This window comes from Anarhichas minor, unplaced genomic scaffold (assembly GCF_050575085.1).
Source record: "Anarhichas minor isolate MPS153535 unplaced genomic scaffold, ASM5057508v1 ptg000035l, whole genome shotgun sequence".
Classification (NCBI taxonomy): domain Eukaryota; kingdom Metazoa; phylum Chordata; class Actinopteri; order Perciformes; family Anarhichadidae; genus Anarhichas; species Anarhichas minor.
The window spans coordinates 829,461-851,906 of NW_027466481.1; the positions used below are offsets into that span (position 1 = coordinate 829,461).

Below are 22,446 nucleotides of genomic sequence, written 5' to 3' on the forward strand. Positions count from 1 at the left end.
CTCAGTCACTTACATCTCAACATAAGACATGATACCGTGTCTTATATCTCCTTCACAGAGTGATCAAAGTAGTGTGTGTTGCATCAAACCCATGTTTCTTTGCCACATTTGCTCGTGAAGAAAAATATAGCAATCTCTTGTCAGAACACTCCAAACTGTACCCCTCAGCTGAAAGCTTCAAAGCCACATTTGAAAGGCCATGAATCTGCTTTTCTTCTAAAGCTGTGTTTGGCATAGTGCCTGAAGCATGTCCAGCACTCGGAGGTTATTATCTGTGGAGCTTTTGTCACATTGTCACCTCATATTGCCTGAAGGGGGTCTTTGCTGAAATGGGGGCACGGACAGAAATATCTCAGGTTTTAGTCTGAAGACATTACTGCATATAATCTTGGCTGTAAACTTCAACAAGGCCCTTGAGTTTCTAATATGTCTAGTCGATCTGTGACGCAAGTCTCGTTCTCAGATCAAGCTGTCTGACGTTGGCAGCTTGAGAAAGAACTTGGCAACCCCGACAAAGTTCAAACTTGGTTTCATCCTTTGGGCTGCAGACATTTCAAGTCTTTTCTTTCTGTGCAAGATGGTGTTTATGACCATACAGGGATTTTTTACTTTTTACACCACTGCATTTTTGTACTGCAATTTATTGTTACTTACCATCACACAATCACCAATCCTGATATCTGTGCTAAGCTAAGTCTTCTTTCACCTTTCCCAAAGCAGACAATACTCACAATACGTTTATACTGTATCAAGTTTTTTTATTTTTTATTAAGCTTACTATATATTCATTTAACAAACCGCTTGTTCGTCACATGAAAGTATACTCTTGCACTGGAGAGTATTGACAGGAAGTCTAAAGTCCACTAAATAATGAGAATTTAGGCTCCATATTAACAAAGCAACACGAGGATATGAGGGCAGAATAGACATACAAGTATTCAAACAGAAGTAAAGTGACCGGATGTAGTCTCACTTAGATCTGATACCTTTTTATCAGGGAAATTCTCTCAGCCAAATGTTGGACCAAAATAAACAGAGAAATAAATAGGCACTGGGAGAAGTAGTCACATTAGCATGAGGCAATTAGTCAAGAGAGCTCCTAACTGCTTAAAAAGCCATACAGACAGTTTTGGGGTGTGAGGCTGCGACGAGGAGTAGTTGGATGAAGATCAAAGAAATAAAAAAAAAAAAGGATTAAAAACAGCGAGAATCTTGCAGGTTTCATATCAGTTGAACTTGATTATGAGTCTGATGAAAAGGCTCTGTGTGCGTTGGGGGACTGCTGAGAGGTGAAATCCGGGTCTTCCCTCACTCGCTTCTTGATGTCCGCTTTGACCTGAGGTATAAAAGAAGAAGAAGAAGAAGAAGAAGAAGAAGAAGAAGATATGATTATCATGGTGTCGTACAAGCAGAATGCCAGAAGGGGACTTAGTGTGGCTCGCCTAACACGTTCAGAGAAGGATGGTATCTTCTGAAAACAATCGAAAATCATTCTTTATTTACTATTTGTTTTTAGCTTTCTTTAACAAACACCATTTCCCATAAGTCCTAGACCTTCAGGGGACAAACGCGACAGCTTCGACCTGACAGTAAAGAGATTCCAGCTAAAGATGTACTTTAGCACGCGGATGAGTTGAATGAATATGGACGAAAACAAGTAACAATGATGTCAGTATACTTTTAACAAAATACAATTATCTTAGGCTGCATTTATTAAGAACATTATAATTATCAATTATTCTGTGGATTGTATGCCAATAATTAATTGATTGCAAAAATAGTTACAGATTATTTTTCTATTGATTGACAATATTATTATTCAACAAATTGTTGTCATTTTCAAACAATTTGCTAAATTTAGACTTATTTATAACCTCTTGTGTTCTTTAGATACATCTAGCAGTGTAACCATGCATCTCTGTGATTAAGATAGTAAGAAAATGTACATATCATGGCCAACACTATGAAAACAAGAGGACCAGACAGCGGTCATCACTACCCCAAATGATGTGTCCCTGGTTTGTTCTAATGACTTCGTTACCTGTTCTGCATAAGCTTCCTTCAGCTCCTGGGTCTCCAGATCGTCTTGTAATCGCTCAGCAGAAGTGATGGGCTTCACTCCCGCTGTCCTGGCTGCTTGACTCACGGCATCAGAGAGGGAGAGGAGGCTTCCACCACCCAGTCCTGTCTGAACACACACACACACACAGACGGACACCTTGAAGAAGGTAACGACAAGTGACATCCATAAGTAATAAGTGAAGTTACGACTGATCCGATTACCTTCCTGCGCTTAGCTGGCATGCCGTGCAGATAAGCATCAGACAGCGGGGGCTGAGCCTTCATCTTCCTCTGGGTCATCATATCACACCTGATGATGGGCACCCATTCCTACAACACATAGTTAACAGTGAAGATGGGGAATGTTTTCAAGTCAAAACCCTCTTTGTTACTGTTCCTCCATTGCCGCTCAGAGGGAATACTGTACTAACAAACACCTTGGAACATGGAAGTGTGGGTTCTCAACGTTCAGTGTGCAACATTGTTTATCTATCCTTTAAGTACTAGTGAGAAGATCCTAAAAATCAGGCTGAACAAGATCCAGTGCGTCTTTATATTATTATATTCCACAGAACAAGGAAACGTTTGTTCATCGGATTACCCAGAGTTATGAGTAAACACTGTAAATGTGAAGCAGGGCGGTGCTACAAATAGTTTAGTCATGAAAACAAATAAAAGATAAATGTTAAAACGGTTTACAAACAGTGTGGGCTCTTACAGGTGGAACAGCAGCCGCCCAGGTCTCTGACTCTCGAGCAGACTCCTCACTGCCTCCCTCAGCTCCGGCTGCTGCCATGTCGCCCCCTAATGGAGCAGCTCCTCCCGAGGCCCCGAGGTCTCCAGGCAACACCCGTGCTTCCCGTGACGATGCCCTCGTGTCGCGTGACACCGACATGGCCTCCTCTGCTGTGGTGGCTGCCGCTGGTGAGAGGGTGTCCCCGACCTTTGGAGGTGGAGAACAACGAAATGACGGAACTAAAAGGCGGAGCAATGCCTGACCACCTTCAACCGAGTTCATCTGAAAAGGACATTAAAGACGGGCCATGCTTACCGTTGCACTTTGTGCTCGTTCGGGCTCTTGTGTGCCAGTAGCAGAAGACTGCTCTGTCTGTGAAAGAATGTCATTTAATATTTATTAGCCGTTTCAGACGTGCTGTCCTAAGTAACAGGATATGTAACAGCCATCAGATAAGATGGACTCTTGTATTCTGTTCTGAAGACACAGCTTTCAGACATAAAATACTTAAAATAACACTGAAATCTACAGTTCCAGAAATGAAATTTGTGGTAAACACATTTTAAGTTCTCAAGTGTAACTGACAGCCTCAGGCCTGAAGGGGCTACATGATGTAGAGGAGGCTTGCAGTTATGATTTCCTCCAACTGCCAACATGTGTCCATCAGTATTATGGTAGGAAGTCATAGATACGGAGCTAAAACATCAAATAAATGTTTAAAAGACGGCATGCGGCTGGTTTGTTACCTGTGTGTGAACTATGTAGTTCTGGATCTGCTCCTGTGAGATGGGGATGTGCTCCAGAATCACCTGCAGCCTCATTGTCATCATGCTGGTCATCCAGTTGACCAGGCTGGGGCTGATGTCGCTGGACATCCTCCGCTGGAACGACAAGAGAAAATAAAGCTTTTATTTTGTCTTTGGATTGTTCAATTTTTAAGTAGCTTTTGTTTTGTCTGCTTATTCCTTATGTGACCATTCTAACGTCACAAAAACATGTCATGGACACAGTAGCTATCTGATGCAGTCTGTTTGGCTTATGATGTTGCCATTCTGTACTTGAGGCGTGTTGATTTTGAGTCACTCGGTTTCAAAATCTACGATGCCATGTTATTCCTACTGAGAGAAATAAACTGTTGGCCTTCACCTGGTCAATAATGTCGTGACTTTGTTTGGCTTTTAGTTTTTAGTTTCCATTTCCTGCCACAAGCACTCAAGGGCGCCATCATCAGGTCTGTTCCAAGTAAACATTGTTTTCTGCATTCAAGCACTAAACATGATATCCTTTGACTAACATGCCAAAGCCAGTTTCATCTGGAGCCTACTGAACAGACAATTAGTGAGAGAGTGTATACTGACTATGCGGTGGTTGATGACGGCGGTGAGGGCTCTCTGGTCTCCTCTCAGGCAGTGCAGGTTGAGGGCAAGACACTCAAACAATGCCTGATTGCACATCTGTAACAGCCGAGGCCCAAATGAGTCATCTGGATGAGAAAAATATTGCTATTAACTAATTAGAAAAATACACAATACTACAAGTCCTACAGAGACATTGACAATAAACATTAAGTTACTACTTAACAGCAATATTCCTGATTAAAAATCCAAATATGATTAGTTCTAGTGCTGCAACCTCCACTTAAAACACACATGGAGGCTAAACTGGAACCAAAATATCCACATAAATCATCACCAAGACCAACTGATTTAAACGTCCTTAAGTTTACCCGTGCAACGTAGAATATGCGTGGCAATCTGCATCAGCTGCTGTCTGAAGAAGGACATGTTGGTCTGAGTGACGTCAACGCCCTCCAACAGTGTGACTGAAGACTCTCTCTGTGGGAGTTGAATGAAGGTGTCGTCAATACAACAGCATACTACACAGGGGGCATGACGTTTCAACAGTGATGTAAAAACTAAATACTTAAACTAAACTGTTTTAAAATGTCACCTGTAGTGCTGAAATATGTTTTTATAATGAATTACTGTTATTTCATTGAATTAGGGGTGTCTGGTATTTGTCATGTGCACTTTCTAGTAATGAAGTCTTTTCTTTAATAAACCTCACCTTCAGATTGAAATATGAGAAAGCTATTAATCCCCCCCCCCCGCTCACTTAGTGTCAGTTAAACTAACCACCCCACACTAAACTCCTGTATCAGCACACATAAGACCATTGTTTTAATGGCTTTGTTCATTATCTGTGAATACATCAGATTTCCACACCGTCTAAAAGTGAACTGATTCAACTGACAAGATGTGAGTTTACTATGAGCAGGCCTACATTTAATCATATACTGTTTAATTGACATCAAGGACTTACAAAGCTCTCACTGATGTACTCCTCCAGTTCATTCACAAGACTCTCAGCAGCAGCCTGGGGGATGGAAACAGAGACGAACATAGAGGGAGAAGAAGACAAAAATCCATCAGTTACACTAAAGAATAAAAAAGACAAATCGTCAAACGTGGGACCAATAATAAAGTAAATTAGCTCTATCTACTTTTAACTACACTTGAGTACTAATAGATCTGAAATCAACAGTAATTTAAAGGAAAAACATTTCTCCTCCAACTGGTGAGTGTTACTGACAGTAATGTTCTCATCGGTGGGCTCTCTGCCGTTGAGGTAGTTCTGGGTGAAGAACTGGGACAGTTGAGGCTGGATGCGGCCGAGGGGCTGGTGCTGGCCATGAAGCAGCATCACCAGGTCTGACATGGTGAACGTCTGGCACACCAACATCAGCAGCTCTCCAAAAAACCCTGGGAATCACAAATCACGAAATATTCAGACCAATCAGTTTCTGATATGCTCCTGGACTGAATTACATCATAATGTGTTAGCCTCGGCTGCTGTATTGACAACATATTTTATTCGTCTGTTTGTTTGTTACCGGTAGGATCCTCAGGACTGATGAAGATGTTGGTTGCCTGGGACAGCCTCTGCATGAACTGGGCAATGCTCTCTGTGTCGTTCTGGGCCTGACCCAGAGAGCCCATCATGGTGCTCAGGACGCCACGGACGATGCCTGTGAACAGCTCCGGGTTGAGGGCTTCGGCTCCTGCGGGGGCGTTGGGCGTGGCGTTGGGGTTGGGCCCTGCCGCAGGAGTGGTACCAGAGGGAGGTGGGGGTGGAGAGAAGATGGGTTGGGCCTAGAAATGAAATGGAAACATGGAGTAAGGATTTGTTAACGTTACTTTACTTTAAATGCAGTGATTTAAAAAAAAAGTGCTCCATGCATTACACTGGTAACTCACTCACTGTCAGCCTATCTGCCCTCTAGTGGGCCATTAGGAGACATGGTGATGACTAGGGCCGGGTATCTTTTGAAAGGTTTATTTACTAGTGCAAATACAGTGCATCAAAAAACTTAATCTGATGCACTCCTTTCACATGATCTCTGAACAGGTGTCAGAGAAATGATATGCAAATGAAGGTACAATTCACATGCAATGACTATTAAGTGCACTAGAGTCAAATATTCAAACACTGACCTGCTGCATGAATTCACTCACTCCCTGGATGAAGGCTGGGACACCAGATGTGGTGACAGTAATTGAAGGGGCCCCTATAGGGCCCCCAGTGGCACCGCCGGCTACCCCCAGGAGAGAACCCAGGAGCTGGTTGAGGTCTGGGGGCATTTCCTGGGACTGGGGCTCACTGGTGTTGGTCTCAGATTGGCTCGGTGGATCAGTAGTGTTTGCAGTAGGCGGAGGAGTTGGACCCGAGTTGGAGAAAGAAAAGGAGGAGGAGGCGGAGGATGTTTGAGAGGAGGAAGAGGAGGATGTGGATGTGGAGGAGGAGGATGTGACTGTTTGACCAGCTGTGAAAAAACAAACAGATTGAAGTATTACTGATGGGCAGCAATTCTTGACTAATCTTTCTATACTTTAAGCTTTTATAATTATAGACATATGATAATAAAGTCCAAATTTAAATTCCTATATTATTAACTTACGTATTTGTCCTGGCAGCAAAAGCTGTCCAACCAGTCCACTAATCATCTGGTTCAGAGCAGCAGGGTTGAAGGGCTGTGCAGAAAGATATTTCAATTAGTCTCAAATGTTGACAATCAGCCTAAAAAAAAGGAACCAAATCAGATGTCATTATCCCCACCTGTCCTGGCTGCTGGCCCGGCATGGCAGCTCTCACATTGATGGTGGTTCCCCGAGTGCCGAAGGCTGGAGGGGGCATGTTGGGTGCAAAGGGTGGTCGGGTGAACACAACCCTGGCCTGGGGCTGGGGGCCAGTATGGGGAGGCGGTGGGGGAGCAGTAGGTGTGGTGGTGGGTGTGTTGGGACCCGTGGTGGTAGTTGAGGAGTTGGCTGTGGAGTTGTAGCCAGGAGGGGTGGGCTGGGGTGCGGCCGGGTGGCCAGTGGCGGTAGCGGTGGCAGCACTGGTAGCTACGGCAGCAGCGTATTGGCTTATCTGTTGCATGAGATTCCGCATAAAGTCAGGGGGGAGGGCACCTTAAGGGGGAGACAGAGACCAATAAATTAGAACAACATGACTTGCAGAAGAAAAGCAGAAAATTATATTAAGAAGGCTTCATTTGCGATACGACCAATATACAGTATTCCATGTTTTACACGACTACACTGTGTTGTTTAAAACGTATTATGCCAAATGTACCTGGTTGTCCAGGCATTTGCTGTCCAGCTGCGGCAGGGTTAGCACCTGAGCCTGTACATACATACAAAACACACAAATAGTTTGAACTCCTTAATACAATACTTAATTTACTGCCAGTGTTACTCTCTATTACAGACGATATAACAGAGCCATCATTCCACAAAGGGAACTTATGAAATGTGAGCCAGTGAATCAAATAAGTTTAAAGTTTCATTCTTCAGATCACTGGGATTGTGGCCGCAGTGCACGGAGGATGCAGTAGTGCAGTACGAGCGATTATTTAACTCCTATGCACTGCCGCCCAGCAATATGACACACAAAGAGCTGTGAGGTAGTGGAACATTCAATCAGTGGCGGGTAGGAGACAACACACCGTCCGTGTTCATCTGCATCATAACCACCGGGACTGCCTGGTGGCTGATCCTGATGACACGTGGGCCACCTTGTCCCGGTCCAGCCTGCTGATTGGACGGGGAAGTCTGTGTGGGGGGGGTCTGTCCCTGACCTGCCTGCTCCGATTGGCTGGCCGGTTGTGTGGGCGGGGCATGACCCTCAGTGCCGTTAGCCGCAACAGTCACTGTGGCACCTAGGTTCATCTGTCGGTGAAGATGCAAGCACAGTCAGTCGGATTACAAAAAAAGTTCACATTAATAACTAAAATACGCTCGCCTTCACGTACTTGCACTGGGATGTGGTGGTGCACAGCTCCGGGCAGGGTCACTGGGGTGGCATAGTGGGAAAAAGGCCGGACCACATGCAGGTGGCGGGGCACAGGGCTCATGAGGTTCAATCGCAGGTCACTGAGGGCCACGAGGGCGTTACCAAGAAGACGGAGACACTCCCACGTCAGGATGAGAGTGCGCTGGTCCTCCTCTCTCTCCTGAGACAGACAAGAAACCATGTTGCGCAACATCTTAAATGACGACTATATAATCTATGTTAAATACACCAGATTTTGAGAATTAAAGAAAAAGTTCAACATTTTGGTTTATACGATTAATCGCTTTCTTGCTGGAAGTCAGATGAAAAGATTGATATCACTCATGTTTCTGTCCAACGATAACAAAATTCACCTACGAGCAACTCTAACAATACATTTTTAAATATGGATATGCAGGCCACTTATAAAAAGCATATATTTCAGAAATATGCTAAGGATCATTAGGCTGTTTGAATCCTACTGTATTATTGTTGTATTCTGCAGTGGTGGCCGTCTCCAGGATGGTGTGAGCTCTCTGAATGAAGGGCTGCAGTCTCTCCTCCACCCTCCGCAGCTCAGACAACATCTCCGCCAACTCAGCAGGGCTGGGGTGACTAGGGGACGAAAGGAGGGCAGAGCTGATTAAAATCAAACAACAACTGTTTACCAAACTGGTCAACACAGACATACAGCATCACTATATATACGGACAAAAATATAGAATATTACAGAGAAAGACATACAACTGACATCACAATACATGGATCAAATTACAAGTTAGTTTCAATCAGAAGAAATGACTCGTGCCATGGCCCCTATAATCTCCTTTATGTTTGCAAAGTTGAGGAATTAACTACATTGATTCTATGCTAAATACAGTCATGTTCTTTTCAAACTTGCCTGACTTAAAGGTTTGAAATAAAAAAAATCTAAAGTATGTGGCATAAGTAAGAATCTGAGTCACTGAGAAAGAGAGGGTGTCTCACTTGGGTCCAGGTTGGGGTGTTGGTCCCTCAGATTGTGCTGAAGAGGTGGTTGGAGGAGGGGGAGTTGTTGGAGGTGGGGAGGTGTCCATGGGCTGGGCAGAGGGAGAGGGAGTGGAGGTGGTGGATGAAGATGAGGGAGGAGGGGGGGGAGCAGCAGCAGCAGCAGCAGCGGCGGTCTCTGTTGGAGCAGATGAGTCACTTGGCCGACCCTGAAAAGAAGACACAAGACAGCAGACGAATGTATTATGTGAATTTTTGGTAACCCCTTAAAAAGGTGGCCAGTGCCACAGGAGATTCATCAGCTGAGAATTCTAATCCTCTCCGAATGAGTTTAAGAAATGTAACAGACAGCTCACTAATGGTTGAAACTATAAACGCTCCCTGACAAGCGTCATGTCACTCATGCTTATCACATCCGTTTGCTGTGTTAGTGAGATAACCAGCCAGCTGTGGTTTGTCAGTACAGTCAGTCAGTCAGTCAGGCCCGCCGTGTGTCTTGCTCAAAGCACACTGCACGCAAGTCGCTTATGTCTGACTTCAATCAACATACTGTCGACGCAACGATGGGAATAAACACTCTGGATTACTGCTACACACCATCCAAAAACAGCTACGGAGCGGAATCACTACCTGCATTGGGGAGGAGCGACAATACAGACATCTTTCTACGGTCAAAGTATATAAACAAATAAAAACGCATGATCCATTTGACGTGAGTTGTCAGGACATGGAAGCTCATTCTCTCTCTGTTCTTTTCTGAAGATATTTAAATGTGTTTTTGTGCTTAGTCACCCCTTAAAGACCCATTCGGAGCCAGCAAATACCCTGACGGTGAGCTCTCACCTCCATCCTGTGGATGACATCATTGATGTCCCTCAGCAGGTTCTCCGCCAGAACCAGCCTCAGCCTCGGCTCGCTCTGCACTGGTTGGTCCATATCAATGTGCACATTCACAGACCCATTGCTCTGAAATAGAAAAGGGGGTAAATCAACAAAACACAGGGCAAGATTAACTGGGATTGTGTGCAATCAGCAGGCATCTTACCCCAGTGCTGGTTGTGACTCTGGCATTCCTGGCATTCTCTCCCATGCCAGACACCATCTGCTGCACTGACATCTAAACAAGAAGAATAACAGCAGAGAAGTAATGCGCCTGCACGCAAGACAAACCTTCCTCCGGTCATGAGATGAAACAATAAATATTATTTGTTTTATTCAAAAACAAACCAGAGGACATTCTTCTTCCACATATGTTATGATTTGTGTTCAGGAAAGGAATAAGTAGGTCAGCTTTTTAAGTTGCTGTTCATCACACTGGACCGCCTGCTCAGTTATGTCAGAAACTATTGTGAGATCGCCGAGTTAGCCATTTTGTACTATGCTGGTATTTGAACAATAAATTGTGAAAATACACCATTTTGATTAGAATAAAAGCTAAAGAATAGTCAATCTATTTAGCAATGCACTTCTAATGCACTTCTATATTATTGTCTTTTTATTTAAGTACTTGCTTTGATTTAAAAAATTCTTTGCATTAGTAGATTTAATGATGTATTATAAGGTCCTGAGAGCTGGTGTTAGGAAGTTTGACAGATCATAATTCACTTTCTAATATCTATTTTATATTGCCGTGAAAACATCTCCTTCAAACAACTGCATTTATTTAAAACATCATGATAACATAATTTACCTTTCACCAAATTTTTTTTATTTTTTTATTTTTTACTGTGTAGAGCTTGAACGCACCATGCAAGACAACACAACCTCAACTTTAGCTGTTTAGCTCTTTGCAATCAGAAGATGAGCCGGTCAAAGCGATTACTCTGAACCACATGAATAGGAATGAATTACAATGTAACAGTCCGATTATGTGCGCTGTTTCAACTGTTTACTTGTATCTGCTGGGGGTCCATGATGTTGACAGGGAGGTTGAAGGTGCCAAGCATTACGTAGCTGTTAGCGTTGCGATCATGTGGAGGCACTTGTGATGTTCCCTGGGAGGACGAGGAGGGTCCACTATCAGCTGAAGTGCCTCCTGATCCTGAGCCAGGCTGGGAGGGCGGAGGGGGCGCCCGCTCCACAAGATGTATCACCTTGCCATCCACATCTGGGACAACAACAACAGAGAACTACGGTTACATACGTACACATATGATGGTGTGTTGACATCACACTTTGGTTTTGAGGAACAAAAGAAATTCTAGCTGTATTATACATTGCTGAACACCTGAAGATGAGCAATTACTTTTGCCAGAAATACTATATAAATACTAATGGACACAAGTGAGTTCAAAGCACTAATTAGTTTGAAATTAATTCTTGGAGCTCAAGCTGGTACTTGAGAGCAATCACAGCCATTAACTTCTCCCACAATAGTGGTTCACCGCAACAGTAAAAAACAACACAAAATGAACAAAGAATTCCTACAATATAAGCAATCCTTAAAGTAAATTCCTACTTACTCACTCAATGTGTGTGGCCCAAATGTTAAGAATCAATGTGCACATAATATATAAATAAGAAAAACAGAACTTGCACAAGTATTATACTCAACAAAACAAAACTGGAAGGAGCTCAAAAACATTTCTTGAAACAAGATAAAAATCGAGTTCCGCATTGCTTTAATTAACCCAGTGATTACTTACTGTAGTCTGCCAGAGTCCTTTCATCCTGTAAGACTCTGCCCTGATAGATCAGCCTCTGTTTGTCCACAGGGATACCCACTGAAGGGGCAATGTGCTCCTTGAATTCTTTCACCGTCAACTACAAATAAGATGTAACAGACATGAGTCAGACTACCACAAAGGCTGAATGAAAATGAGAATTTACTCTAGAGTTTATAGAAGAAACTGAATGAGTTACCTGAGCACCAACTGTGTAGGTTCTACTTTGGGAGTCTAGTGTTTTCACTGTCACCTCTATGTCTGCAGTTTGTTCCTCCATGGTGTTCCTGTATCAAAAAATAAGAGGTTCCAGTAAGCCCGACTGATACTAAATTCTCAAGGCCAATATCAATATTTGATTAGGATCCCTTGAATTGTGAACAAGACTAAGCAGAACATTTTATATCTGCAAAATAAACTTGTAACTTGGGGACAGACTACGTATGGGAGGCAATGTTTCTAAATGACCTCAAACATATCTTTGGCATATATTTACTGGTAGACTTCTTGGTACTATCAGCTGCCATATACACTGATACGATATATCGGTAGTTAGCCAATATCGATCGATTATATAGGCTAAACTAAAAAATTTGTATAATAGTCTGATGCAACGGTACAACCGACAGTAATTTCCATTCTCAATTAGTCTTTCATTTATTTCTTTACCCGACTAATCAGTTCCAAACCCCTAAATATTCCCATTACAAAGTATGTAGCAAAGAGAAGCAGCAGATACGAAAAATTGAGACTAGGAAATGTTTTGGATGTATTTTTGATTCATAGATTAATTAAACGTGATAACACTACCTGTTTACCAACATTTTAGACAATTTATTTTCAGTTGACGGATGGACCATTCAATTGACAAGATGTTTCAGCATTATTCCAATCAATTAATGTGTCTTGAACTCAGTACTGCTGCACACCTGCACCACTAGTGCTCAGAATTAATCCATTACTTGATTAGTTGAGCAACAGAAAAATATTCATCAACATTATTGTTTAGCCAGCTACTTAACCGTGAGGATTTGCCTCTCTTACATTATTTATATCATTGTAAATTAAATGATTTGGGGGTCTTTCGACTACACTTTGACAAAACAAACAGTTTGAAGACAACACCGTGGGCTCAAAACATTTTTATGGCCTTAACTAAGTTTCTCGATTAATAGAGGAAGTAATTGAGAGATTAATCAACAATAAAAACAATTGTTGCCTTAATCCCCTTGCACCCATAAAAATGTCGGAATCACAAATAACATACAATCAAATACACACACACACACACACAATAGACTGAATATTTAAAATGTCGCTTCCGTACTATAGTTAATGATAACAAATAACATTAACCTATAGCAGTGGCTGATCACGTACATCTTGTTCCCCGTCATGTGTAAATTTAGCTAATTAATCTAAATCAGAGGTAATTCACAAGATATAAGTAGAGGCTGAGCAGCTAACGTTAGCTAAGCTCACTTGCTAGGTAACATTAGCATCATAATGTTACAGTAGCTAACTATCAGCTCTGAGGATTGACGTTAGATAAGTTAAGTTAGCTGTATCCTGCTAGGCCAGTCGACGCACGGGTATTAGCACTAATTCAACCACTAAGAGTAATTACGGAAACCGTTAGCCAGCTATCGTTAGTTAGCATCGGCTTGCTAGCAGGATTTAGCTTAGCCTAAATTCGAAACGTTTGCAACAAAGCTAACTTTGACCGGCTAACTACGGCTAAGCTAATGCTACATACACTAAACGTTACATTACGCATATGTCAGAGACGATAAGCTATTCCTTTTCACACGTTCGTTTGTATGCGTGTGTGTTGTTCAGCGGTTACCTTGAAAGTCACACTATCTTTTCAACTTATCCAGTGTATGAAGCTGTTTCTTTTCATCAAATAACATGCAAATGACTTCCTAGTGCAAGCTCGAGTACTTGCGAGAAGCTATAGGGCTGAACGGATGTGACGTAGGCTCAACACCGGATGCACCGCACAGAGCAAAAGAAAAATGGCGAATCTAGTGGAGGCGACAACAAATCAGCAGTTTGAAGATTTCTTAGCCAAAGCTGGGAAATGCCTGACTGTGGTGCATTTCCAGGCAGCATGGGCTCCTCAGTGTGGCCAAATGAACGACGTGATGGCCGAGTTGGCCAAGGAACACGCGCACACCACGTTTGTCAAGCTGGAGGCGGAGGCGGTGCCAGAGCTGTCGGAGAAGTATGAAATCAACTCGGTCCCCACTTTCCTTTTCTTCAAGGCAGGGGAGAAGGTGGACCGCATGGATGGAGCTCATGCTCCGGAGCTTACCAAGAAGGTGCAGCGCTTGGCAGTCGCCGGGAGTCCGGTTGGAGCCGCGGAGAGTAGCGCCACAGACATCAACCAGCGGCTGAAGAAGCTGATCAACGCGGCGCCATGTATGCTCTTTATGAAGGGGTCCTCGCAGGAGCCCCGCTGCGGCTTCAGCCGGCAGATAGTAGCCCTGCTGAAAGAGCACAGCGTCCAGTTCAGCAGTTTCGACATCCTGTCCGACGAGGAGGTCAGACGGGAGCTGAAGACCTACTCCAACTGGCCCACCTACCCTCAGCTGTATGCGAACGGGGAGCTGGTGGGAGGACTGGACATAGTGAAGGAGCTGGCTGAGTCCGGGGAGCTGGAGAACACCTGCCCGAAGGCCGTCACCTTGGAGCACCGGCTGAAGACCATCATCAACCAGAGCCCAGTCATGGTGTTCATGAAAGGCAACAAGGAGGCTGCAAAATGTGGCTTCAGCAGGCAGACACTGGAGGTTTTGAACAGCACCGGGGTCGACTATGACACATTTGATATTCTGCAGGATGAAGAGGTGCGTCAGGGGCTCAAGACCTATTCTAACTGGCCAACCTACCCCCAGCTCTATGTGAAAGGAGATCTGATCGGAGGTTTGGACATTCTCAAGGAGCTGAAGGAGAGTGGAGACCTGGTGTCAGTGCTGAAGGGGGAGTCGTAGGTGGACCAGAGCCAACAAGAAGCCACTGCACATGCCCAGATCAACCCTGTATCACTGATGATTATACACACGCCGAGGAAGTGAATAAAAGAATTTATGGAGATAAATATTAGATTTAATAATCAATGGATGAATCATACTGTTGTAGCATTTGGATAAGTTCACATTCTACTTTAATTCAAAACATTAAACTGCATTTAATGAGATTTTCCTTTTGGTTTTTGAAGTTTTTCTCACAGTAATTCTTGAAAATACATCTTAAGAAATGTTTAAAGTGAAAGTTAAGCAATCCCTGTGCTTGGCCTGAGTTTATAAGTCCCTATCTGAACAGCTGACTTGAGTTCATATTATCTGTTTTTATTTGTTGGAGTTACTTTCTTCACCTGAAAGACAGAAAAACTGTGTTTAACTTTATCCAATAATCACTCTGGTTTAAATACTAAGTCTATGTGCCACTTATTGATAGAGATACATTGTCAGTCAACAACATTGTAATTAAACAATAAAAACACTTAAGATTTGATGTTGTTTTTGGTGCTACTTCCAAAGCTCACGTGTGACAAATCATTTTGTAGAATCCACGGGAAAGCAAACAAATCCCATATTCAAAAACAGGGTACAACAAGTCCTTTAACCTAATATGTAAGAGGAAAGATTGTTTCTGTGGCCGTACATTCAGCACATCCACAATTCCTAGCTGTTCAACTGCCATTCAATTCAAAGTGGTATTCAACAACAGGGGTCAAATAAAGTGAACAGCCTCAAAAATACAAGCTTCATTCACAAAGGTAGTAATTCTCTGCACAGCATATTGTAGTGAATGTCAGGAGGGAAAAGGGATTTTCTGCTCAACTCATTTTAGTAGTAAATGTACATTTTAGTCTGCAGGACCTAGAAGTAGACTTATACATGGAGGAAAAGATTGCAACAGAAAAATGTATCTAATTATGATTTTACATTGCATCATATGAACACTCTCTGTAATGTGTTTTCTGGAGAACTGTATACAGGTTTAATGTGGGCAGACAAGCTTGTCGTGTGACACCACCTTGTGGAAGTATGTGTCGAATACATTTATAACCTGATCTCAGACTATAAGTTCACCCTCATGATAACGTGTTAGAGCTGAAATGGTTAGTCAATTAAAACAAAATGAATCAAATATTTTGATAATTATTTAAATATTTTTTAAGCAAAAATATACTAATTTCTGCAGGTTTCAGGTTGTCCTATGTCCTATAATCGTGCGTGGGACTTCTTCTGCCAGGACAGAGCGAACTCAAACAAATAAGCAATGCACTGTTTGGTTAAGTATTTCGAAAAGTGTACTTAAGGTTGCAGCATACTAGTTTACTTGCCAATAGTAAGAACTGTTCTATAATTAACTGTTGCTTTGCTGAAAGGATTTAAATGAAACCACCACCTCCTACATATGATGATGACTCAGAAGGCCTCATGAAGAGGGCTTTTACGTGAGTTTCTCCTTTGAGCAGATTTTGGATCATGAGTAAAGCTTACTGTGTAAAAGAACGATTCTTTTGACTATAATTGTGTTAATCCTAAAGCCACCCCATATTTAACCCATTACTCGCCTCACTGAGAGATCAGGGGTATTGCAGCAGTACATGTTAATAATTTCCCTACACCCCCGTGCTTTAAAGTCACATGTTGGAACAACCAAATTCATGTGCACAGGACCAACAGACATTCTCATCAGGTTCACTGTATTCAAGTATTTGCTCTGAGGTTTCAGTTATGTTGGATAAAGCGTTGTCATATTTTCTCTATTTATATTGTTTGTTGTATCAGGTCTTTGCTCCTTGTTTAGTTCCTGAGCTGTTGTCTGCCAACACTGTCGACCACCAGCAGGTGAGAAACTAAATGTTTAGATTTTCTGTTTGCAAAAGGCAAAAGGTACCCGTTTACCATCATTTATTATTACAGAGTGAAAAACATTTGATCATTTCTATAACTTTCTATGACACATTTGTGATGCATTTAAGCTCATTTTAATGGTAGTCTTAATAGTTAAGTGTGCCTTGTGAACAAGTAATGCACTGGCATTTCTCAGTAACCGCAGATACGGAGAGATTTATCGAGATAAAAACAAAACGTGGCCACACCGGCACGCTTTCCACCTCCTCCGTTCTTTCCATAAGTGGTCTATCTCTCAAGTTGTGGGCTTATATCTTAAAATAGGTTTCGTTCCTGTACCGTTGCTGCAGCCTCACACTGTCATACCACCCCGTTGTGTCTCCGTCTCTTTTAGTATCTGGGGAAATGGTACTTTAAAGCAGCAGTCAGTCGCAGAGAGGCTGACATTCAGAAGTTCAAAGAACTGGACAACATGTGGTTCACCATTGAGGAGCCGGTCAATGACACACTGCTGCTGACTGGACATATGCGCATGTGAGGCAGCAAATATGCACGCACACACACCCACACACCCACAGACAAAGTCTAAACAAGAAGATGTTTCTTAACACACATCATGTGTAATGTAATGAGGTTAAAGGACCACTCACGCAAACATCCTAATATTAATAAAAACATTGTGGTTTTGACATGACATTCATCGTGGCAATAACTGATCCGATATGCAGGTTTTAAATGAATTACATAGCAGTTGGTAATGAATCGAAACAGTAAAGTGTAAATGTGGGAAGTGGAAAAAAAAAGAAGGAAGTGATGTTGAGAATGTGTAAACGGTGTGAATAAATGTTTTAAAAATGATAGTCTTGATGCCATGTTTATCTTATTGTGTCATAATATGATGAAATATAAAACTGCTTCATGCTAAATGTGTATTTATTTTCCAAACACTCTTTTTAGAGGAGATAACTGCATGAAACAGACCTGGACCTACAATATACGTCCTGAGAGGGATGATGTGGAACTGGAAGGTGACAACAAAACCACCTGCATTCACAAAACCACCTGCATGCTCAACTCACATATGCACACAGAAGAGATTAATAGATTGGAATTTTGAGACATTGTTAAAATAAATATAACAACTTCACCCCAAAACATTACAGGGATTCAGTAATATTCCCAAATTCTATTCTTAGCAGGGTGGGAAAACCCCAGAGGGTTTATGTTAGAACATCTGTAAAGCTTACTGAAATTAGTTTTGGGTGGATTATTCGGATTTTCAGGCACCTGAATGAATTCAATTCATAAAAACTTCACATCAATAGAGTTCCAAAACGTGTCATGTTTAATTCTTCTATGCTCACATTGTCTCATGTAAAACAAGTAGTGTCCCACTGACTGAAAACAAAGCTACAACTTAACCAAAGATTATTTCCAAAATGTACCGTTTTTATCGTTATTGTGATCTCTACAGCACTTCCAGTACAAAAAAAGGAAATTCAACAAGTGTGTACCAGGAGGACAAAGAGAGAAAGTACCTCTTTCAGCGACACAAATTACAACAAAAGGTTGTTTCCCATTTCCATTCTTTGTCCTCAACAAAGTGAACTGGCCACTGGCTGCAGCCTAATTTAACAAATAAACGATCGTCTCATTTAACTCGCTGCCAGAAAGCAAAGTGTAGTGTATTTATTCATTGAAGACAGAGCCTCAATATCAGGGAAATAAAACAAGATTCACCTTTTTAATTCTTAATGTCAGTTGATGCTTTGCATTTATGGTGCATTCTCCTAAATATACTGAACAGCCAGTAAGCCTGGAACTGTCTGCTCCACATTGGTAATCCAGCCTTGACCAAGAGCACCGCAGTATATTGATCAACTGATCAACTAAGATAACCTTGTAACCTTTTGGGAGTCTACTGCAGAATGTTGACCTGTGTCACTCACTCTGATCCCCATGTTGCTGCAATACTCATGTCTTGTTGTTTTGATGCAGGAAGACCGAAGCGGAGGACCCTGCTCTGGAGCGGCAAGTGGGCCAACTGCCCCGAGTGCATCATTTTCCAGGAAGTAGAACCACCTTTAAATGAGACAGACTCGGAGGACTCCCTCAGCAGATACCTGCTGTATGGTAAACCACCTTTTTCATCTTTGGATGAACTATTTCTTTAAATAACTACTACCTCCAGAAAGGTTAATTTAAACAAACAATTATGACTTGCGATTGTTGTAAATCAAATTGTCTACTGCATCAACACATGAAAACGTCTTGGCCTTTGACTGTAGGCCGGCAGAGTGTCGTCGACTCTGAGCTGGTGAAAGCATTACGGAAAAACCTGGCTTGTCATGGCGTGTCGGCAAGTGTCAGACCACCTCAAGAGAAAGGTTTGTCGTTAAGATAAACAAAGAAAATAAAAGATGATGCTTTTGAATCTCAGTGTTTCTTGAATCTAACAATTGTATCTCCCTTTACAGAGTTTTGCACCTAAATATTAACATTGAGGTAGGCATGAATATCAGTTTACTTCCATTTGCATGGTTTTTCATATTTTACTTGGTCTGTCCTTGTCTCTTGATTCTACACATGTTTACAGGATGTTGCAGGAACCATGGAAATCCTCGATGACGATACAATGATTGCATGTAGTCAATGTGTAACATTGAAACAAATAAAGCAAAAATACAAACATGTTATTTTATTCACCTTTCACAATAGTCTTCAAACATCAAATTACATCATAATTAAAGTGGTTCCAAAAATATGATGAAAAGCCATGCTGACAAGGGAAGCAAGCCATGATGTTGTTTTTGATTGTTTGCTCATCCACTCATTATTCTTGCCACTTGTGGTCCTTAAAACCACAGGCAATATAGCTTGGGTTGAGAAAAGAAAATCACCTTTGTGGGGGAGGATCCACCCACAATCGCCCAGCAAAAACCCAGGGAATTCCCATGATGCTGTTCTCTGAACAGAAATTCCTGTTCACATAACTTGAATCAAGGCTGCAACTGCATAGCCATACCATATCGTCCTGCATGTATTAATAAGTAAACAAACCTCAGTCCCTTAGTAACACATATTTTTGAGATTGGACAGACAGGAGACTGGTGTAGCTATCACACTAAAAGAAAAAGTACGGGTGTTGCGCTGGTATAAATATGAACTGACTTTGTATTCCAAAAGTTGTAAAGAAAGCAAGAGAAGTACATATAATAAAGCCTTGGAGGGCGGAAGTGGATGAAGCCATGAAGTTAAAGAGTAACCGCCCCTCAGGGACACTCTAAGAAGTAAAGCGAAGACGCCCACAACGAGGCATTCGATTGGTCAAAACTACACCTGGTATTCAGGGGCGGTTATTGCACAAAATAAACACTGTAATGTCTTGATGTATGAGGACACATAATCAGAACTGTGAGTTATGTGGCACTAAGCAAAGTGACATAATGTTAGGGTTAGGGTTAGTTTGACGTGATGACTAATGACCTAAAACTAAAGAAGAACTTGGGTTTTTATATGCCGAGTCTTGGGGGAAACAGTTCTTTATTTCTAACCACATTGACTTTCAATTTGTGTCAAATCCTTATAGAATCAGAGCTTAGTTCAACCTCCATTCTTACACACTGACCTCTCGTAGCTGATGGGGAATTATGTGGAGACACGAGAAAAGCAGAACTCATACTTGTCTTTCCATCGGACAATTTAACTCACAATTAAAGTTGAGATGTACTGGAGACAACAAGTTTCTTCCCTTTGTTGGTTTGAGTGGGGACAGAACCTAACAGCCCACATCCAGTCCACCTGTCTGTCATGTTGAGTGTGTAGGTGCGCATTTGTGTGTGTGTGTGTGTGTGTGTGTTCTTCACAGAGATGAGGAGGGAGAAAGTTGGTGACATTTACATAATCCCGAAGAACATAGACTGGTTAGTTGGGGATGTCCCATGAAGCATGAAACCAAAAACAGTAATGTGAAATGGAAATTGACCCTCTCACTCTCTACCTCACAATGTTTTCAAAACCTAAATGCAACTCTCACTTCTGGTTTCAGCTTTTTTACCCCCTTGATCTTTAAATCTACAACAAATGTTCATACTTCTTTCATAAAATATGTGGTAAATCCTGCAAATATTATTGCCTCATAGATTAGAAGAGACTTTCACAAATACCCATGCCATTGATGTGCACTTTTCTTTATACAAACTAAGATCAAACCTCCAACTTTGTGCAATTTGTCCTTTACACTATTTAAATCTACTACACATGTGTTTAGCTGATATTGTTATTGAGTCTTTCATTGAGAAAATAGACTCTGAAGAGAAGCAGAATGAAGCAGCATACAGCAGCGTGTCAAAAGGGATGTCATGGCGTGCAGCACTCAACTGTATTTCCTCATTACATCGGCTCAATTTCGATCAAATGCATGTTGAGAAGAAAAAGTCCCCGTCATAGTTGTTTGGGTGTGAAACTCTTGTCAGTGACCTATAAACGTGGGTAAACACAGAACACCCACAACAAACATTAATGTGTCAGTGGGGGCCGAGACCACAGACTTATTTCTTTATGTGTCACTAAAACACTGGATAGCTTCACATCTTATTCCACATACCTAAACTTCTTTATCATTTTTAAAAGAAATTTTACTTACATTTACTTTTTTTTATTCTCATATAAGGGGAATTGAAGCCGTCCATTTGTTTCCACATCAAAGTTGTACTATCTGAAACTAAACTTTGGTTTAATTAACCCAATAAAAGTTTCACACCAGTTGTTAAACCCCCCCCCCCCCCCCTACATATCATTGCCTCTCTCCTCCTCCTCTGTCTAACCAAACTCTTCATGTTCACTGCATTGCCCATTGAAAAGGGAAAACCCTGTCAACACGACATGTCTCTCAAACAGGAGCAGCAGATGAATTTGGAGACTGACAGTGCAACACACACTAGGTGAGTCAAGATTTAGTGAGTGAATTTAGTTCCTCTCTTAAATGTGTGTCAAAATATTGTTTGTAAGTACAATAGTCTTTATGTCTTTATGATTATGGTTTTCAGTGCTCTGCAGGTAAGATCATTGCTGTTGTTAAAAACTATACATGTGTGTACAGGAGAAGACATGTGTTCAAGGATGTTTTTTTTTTTTTTTCCAATATATCGATCCAGGTCAGCCATAGTTTTAGTATTTCCGCAGTATTTTCCGCAGGGTCATAATAACAAGGGAAATAATTAGATGTTTTGGTACAATTTGAAATTTTGAGCATCAAATGCTCTCCATTCCCACAGTGGTCAGATGTCAAATGCAGCATTCATATTGAGAGAAAAACTAATTTAACAAGCCTTGTTTGAATATTGTTTGTATTCATTGACTGAGTAATTAACCTAATAGTGGTTAACCTTTATAGGACACTCAGTACAACAGAGGATGTGATGTAGAATCACACACTTGATGTTTTCAGTAACCACAGTTACATGAAAGATGCTGCTGTCCACTATGATGTAAAATACTCCTTTCAAATGAGCATTGATTGGTTCAATAGTTTTTTGTTTCCACCACAGAAGATATATGTTTTTCCAGTTTAGATTTTCTCTTAGTATTCATCAGAAAGATGCAAAAATAATAATTTTAGTACATTTGTCAGTTAACATAACGCAATGTTAACATACAATGAGAGATTAACTCGCAACTGGTCTTTTCACTGTCAAACATGCTGTACCTGAAATGATCATAGTGGAGGGGAATGTAAAGCGGAGCAACGTGCTTGGAGTATGTAAAGTATGCAACTGGAAATCACCCGGAGACCATT

At 41.7% G+C, this 22,446-nt stretch overlaps 3 protein-coding genes across 3 annotated transcripts; 2 read left to right on the forward strand and 1 right to left on the reverse strand.

Moving 5' to 3' along the window:
• Positions 1 to 737: 737 nt before the first annotated feature.
• Positions 738 to 13,778, reverse strand: bag6 (BCL2 associated athanogene 6). The gene is made up of 25 exons (XM_076106659.1): positions 13,625 to 13,778; positions 11,978 to 12,065; positions 11,761 to 11,878; positions 11,008 to 11,222; positions 10,161 to 10,232; positions 9,959 to 10,081; positions 9,116 to 9,324; positions 8,611 to 8,743; positions 8,109 to 8,309; positions 7,803 to 8,025; positions 7,430 to 7,480; positions 6,914 to 7,266; positions 6,756 to 6,828; positions 6,292 to 6,620; positions 5,691 to 5,949; positions 5,390 to 5,559; positions 5,120 to 5,173; positions 4,524 to 4,632; positions 4,156 to 4,280; positions 3,544 to 3,678; positions 3,113 to 3,169; positions 2,780 to 3,004; positions 2,284 to 2,391; positions 2,042 to 2,188; positions 738 to 1,336 (listed from the first exon to the last, which is right to left on the reverse strand). The coding sequence occupies exons 2-25, from the start codon at positions 12,056 to 12,058 to the stop codon at positions 1,241 to 1,243; spliced, it is 3,666 nt and encodes a 1,221-aa protein (XP_075962774.1). The 5' UTR covers positions 12,059 to 12,065; positions 13,625 to 13,778; the 3' UTR covers positions 738 to 1,240.
• glrx3 (glutaredoxin 3) lies at positions 13,763 to 15,295 on the forward strand. Its single transcript, XM_076106660.1, has one exon. The coding sequence runs from the start codon at positions 13,797 to 13,799 to the stop codon at positions 14,772 to 14,774; it is 978 nt and encodes a 325-aa protein (XP_075962775.1). The 5' UTR covers positions 13,763 to 13,796; the 3' UTR covers positions 14,775 to 15,295.
• Positions 15,296 to 16,529: 1,234 nt separating this feature from the next.
• LOC142965641 (apolipoprotein M-like) lies at positions 16,530 to 19,140 on the forward strand. The gene is made up of 6 exons (XM_076106681.1): positions 16,530 to 16,643; positions 17,044 to 17,183; positions 17,607 to 17,677; positions 18,648 to 18,782; positions 18,938 to 19,036; positions 19,127 to 19,140. Exons 1-6 carry the CDS (start codon positions 16,530 to 16,532, stop codon positions 19,138 to 19,140), a joined length of 573 nt encoding a protein of 190 aa, XP_075962796.1.
• Positions 19,141 to 22,446: the final 3,306 nt, after the last annotated feature.